The sequence below is a fragment of the Punica granatum genome, chromosome 1 (genome assembly GCF_007655135.1).
Source record: "Punica granatum isolate Tunisia-2019 chromosome 1, ASM765513v2, whole genome shotgun sequence".
Taxonomy (NCBI): domain Eukaryota; kingdom Viridiplantae; phylum Streptophyta; class Magnoliopsida; order Myrtales; family Lythraceae; genus Punica; species Punica granatum.
Window position 1 is genome coordinate 45,054,690 of NC_045127.1, and position 3,746 is coordinate 45,058,435.

The 3,746-nt window shown below is 44.7% G+C and overlaps 1 protein-coding gene across 1 annotated transcript; it reads left to right on the forward strand.

The window, feature by feature from the left end:
- Positions 1–292: 292 nt before the first annotated feature.
- Positions 293–3,354, forward strand: LOC116192306 (plastoglobulin-1, chloroplastic). The gene is made up of 3 exons (XM_031520828.1): positions 293–1,075; positions 1,904–2,099; positions 2,772–3,354. Exons 1-3 carry the CDS (start codon positions 462–464, stop codon positions 3,078–3,080), a joined length of 1,119 nt encoding a protein of 372 aa, XP_031376688.1. The 5' UTR covers positions 293–461; the 3' UTR covers positions 3,081–3,354.
- The last annotated feature ends 392 nt before the right edge of the window (positions 3,355–3,746 follow it).

The window sequence follows — 3,746 nt, forward strand, 5'->3', positions numbered from 1 at the left end:
TGGGTCGGCATAGTGTGAGCTCACATGAGCACGCGAAAGCGTAACTCGCTTTGATACCATACATATTGGAAGAGAAGAGTTTGTTGAATCCTCACTTAATTAGGTGATGCGACTTTCATTGTAATATATAGTCGTGTACAATATTCTATGTGTGAAACTATTTATACATGACTAAAACATTTAATATATATAAGATAAGCTCTAATGACACGAAATACGCTTAGCTTTTGGATAATCTTTCTCTATTAGGGTGGAAAACATCTGGAACAAAAACACCACTTCCGAATTCCTATCATGTCATTTCCTTGTCTGCCTGATTTTTTTAAATTTCATTTTTTTCCGTTCTTTTTGTGTTTTTTTCTGAAGCACCGCTCGCTCGACCGACCGCTACAAATCCACGAGACTTCCCCTTCCCTCCCCACTGAGAATCTCTGCAAAATCATTCGTTGCTTCGTCTTCCTATGAAAATGGCTCTCCTCTTCACATCATCACCTTCCTGCTCCTGCTCCTCCTCCCTCCTTAGTAAGCCCCGCCTCCCTCCTCCCTCTTCGTGCCAACTCAAGTCTCATCTCCTCTCCCTCCCAATCCTCTCCTCAACCGCCAGAAGATTCCCCCGCCTCCACTCTTCCCTCTCCCCAGGCTCGCCCGACCCAGAACCGAATCCCGACCTTTCAGCCGCCGACAAGTCCCCCGCCGTCACCGATGAGTGGGGCGAGAAGACCGACCCCGACGGGACTTACAACTACTCCAAGCTTTCCGACTCCGACCCCCCCAAGGAGGAGCAGGACGACGAGTGGGGGGCCGACGTGGCGGGCGACGGGACAGCGGACGATTACGTCTCTGGGGGCAACGGCAGTGCCGCTGCTGCTGCTCCGGCGGCGGCAGCGGTGGACGATAAAGTCGGCGACTTGAAGAGATGCTTGGTGGATACGGTCTACGGGTCGGATCTCGGGTTCCGGGCGAGCCCCGAGGTTCGCGCGGAGGTCCTGGAGCTGGTGAATCAGCTGGAAGCAGCGAACCCGACCCCCGCCCCCATCGAAGCCTCCGGGCTGCTCGACGGGAACTGGGTATTAGTGTGAGTTCGACTTCCTTAATCTCATCAGATTCTGTGGGGCTATCGCATTTGATCACCACTGGTTGCTGCATTACCATAGGGGGTGCTAATGTTGGATTGCCACTGATGTTTGAAAGGATTGTTGGCTCTGTTTTTACTTTGAATGTACCGTAGATGCCTGGACTAAGTAGTCCCGAATAACTTACTGACATCGCCATGCTTTCTAGTTCTTCTTCTACCCGGCGTAATGAATTTCATGTGATTGAGGGTAGTTCATACTTATAGTAAAATGTTCACATCGAAATTCCGCATTACGAGATATTCGGGGGGGGGGGGGTGGGAGAATCTATGTTGTCAATGGCGGTGCTGCTGGTTTTAGGCATCCTTCTAGCAAATCCGAATAATCCAACTCAAGAAGTCTCATTTCTGGAGTTCAATGTAAAGATTTGAATGCAAAAGTGCCAACATAACATAGAAGAATATCGTCATGACTATGGAGAGACAAGAGACTCTTTACTCATGATTTAAAATCGAAGGAAGGGGCTTTAGTTCACTCTAACAAGCTCGACTTGACACTTCTTTGAAGTGGTTGAGATGGATCAGCAATTGTTCTCACGTGGTTTCAACTCTGTTGTTTCGCCGTGTTTTTCATCTCTTTGCTCTGTGCTTTCATCACAGTGATTACTTTTTCATTTCCAAAAAAATTGTCATCTAGTACACCGTCTTACTAAAATTCAAGCTTTGATGTCCTCCTTTCCCAACTGAGCCAGCAAGAAAGTCTCTAAACCAGTCTAAAGAGAAATTGGCTCTTATTCGCGAATTTAATTAACTTTCTTCTGGGATGCTCAGGTACACGGCATTCTCGGAGCTGTTACCTATTCTAGCAGCAGGGGCCACTCCACTCCTAAAAGTGGACAAGATATCCCAGACAATTGACACCAGCAGTCTCACGATTGTCAACTCCGCGATACTGTCCAGCCCTTTCGCTAGTTTCTCCTTCAGTGCATCTGCTGATTTTGAGGTCAGAAGTCCTTCGAGAATTCAGGTAATTGATTCTTTGTGCTTTCTCTGTAAGGAAACTATAAAGCATTGCTCTCTCGACACGAGTTTCAAGTAGTTAATTGGATGAGCAGCTCTCGTAATGGAATGGTTCCAGAAGAAGTAGAAAGAGAAAACTTGAGCTGGATGATGTAAATCATCACAAGGAAGATTCATGCGGTGGTCAGAAGCTGTCACAATGGGATATATTTTTAGTACAGGCTCAAGTAGAGCTGCATTTATATGATAGTATCGCTTAGCAGTGCTTTAGGTACTTTATCATTAATTTCACAAATAATTTGAAAGATGGTTGATGGTTATGTCGTGTTAGAGTTTTCGTGACTTGTGGTATAACTGATCATTTGTCGTATTGTTTTTGGTTATTCATGCTGTTGTACAAAATACATGTAAATGTTTCAAAACTTTCATCTACAAGCTGAAGCTCTCACACGGTGGTTGAGGCCCTTTAAACATATTCACATGGTACCAGCGTATGAAATTATGTTGTTATTTTTGCTCATCCTCTTATTGCATCAGTATATATGCCAAACCTTCTGCGTACGAGAGGTGTTGTTTTTGATAATAAATATATTGCCATGCCTTAGTTGTACTCGTTGAAGCTTTCAATTCCTTGAAATAAACGTGAGTTTTGAGTGCTCAAGAGAGCTTAATGGTGCAGGTTAAATTCAAGGAAGGAACGTTTCAACCTCCAGAAATCAAGCCGACCATTGATCTCCCTGATAGCATCAACGTCTTCGGGCAGAACATCAATCTAATGGCCATTCAGCAGTCCCTTGGCCCTCTGCAGGAGGCTGTGGCTAGTCTCTCGCGTGCAATTTCAGGACAGCCACCGCTTAAGCTCCCAATTCCGGGGGACAGGAGCCAGTCGTGGCTTCTCATCACCTACCTTGATGAGGAAATGAGGATCTCGAGAGGCGATGGTGGGCTTTTTGTTCTTGTTAAGGAAGGGAGCTCTCTTTTGAGCTGACGCAGGTAAGGTTGTTGGGAATCTTGTCTCTGCATTCTCTGTAAAGGGTATAGAAACTCATTTTTCGAGATTTACTTATGCTGGGAATAATGTGATTATTATGCTCCCAGAGTCTCGGTTACCCAGACGAATCACTAATAATTTTGAAGAATGACAAGGATGATGAACAAGACATCGAAAAACTGTGTTGTTGTGGTTTTTCATGTCCAGTAAGTTCCGCTGTTAAGAAAGATTTTGAGAGGCCTGTTTGGTACGAAAGAATGACAGTTTTGAACTGGGAAAACGCAAGCTGTGTAATTCTATTACACATTCCTTTGTACCAAACGGACCGCTACACTCTTGATATCGAATGATTGTGCCATCCCGGAGTGTTCATCAGATCCAAGCTGAGATTCTCTGTTGCTCGTAGGTTGCATTACTAATTTTCCACTAGTATATATGACGAAGATGAAAGTACATTGCAGTTATTGATGGGCAAGACTGCATGCTATACTGCTTCTGATTTCAGTCAGTGGCTTGGCAAGCAGCCAAAAACGAGCTGATTTCCCGAATTAATGCGACGGGTCCGTGTCAAACCTATATTTAGTTGATGACAATATTTTCCCCATTTTTCTGAGTAATTAAGTCAAATGAGTACTGCTTTAAAGAAAATTTTGGCTGATCCTA

Excerpts from the sequence above, each read along its gene's own strand:
- LOC116192306 (XM_031520828.1), top strand. The coding sequence starts at position 462 with ATGAAAATGGCTCTCCTCTTCACATCATCACCTTCCTGCTCCTGCTCC. Across the intron at positions 1,076-1,903 it reads GACGGGAACTGGGTATTAGT|GTACACGGCATTCTCGGAGC; the intron begins GTGAGTTCGACT and ends TGGGATGCTCAG. Across the intron at positions 2,100-2,771 it reads GAAGTCCTTCGAGAATTCAG|GTTAAATTCAAGGAAGGAAC; the intron begins GTAATTGATTCT and ends TTAATGGTGCAG.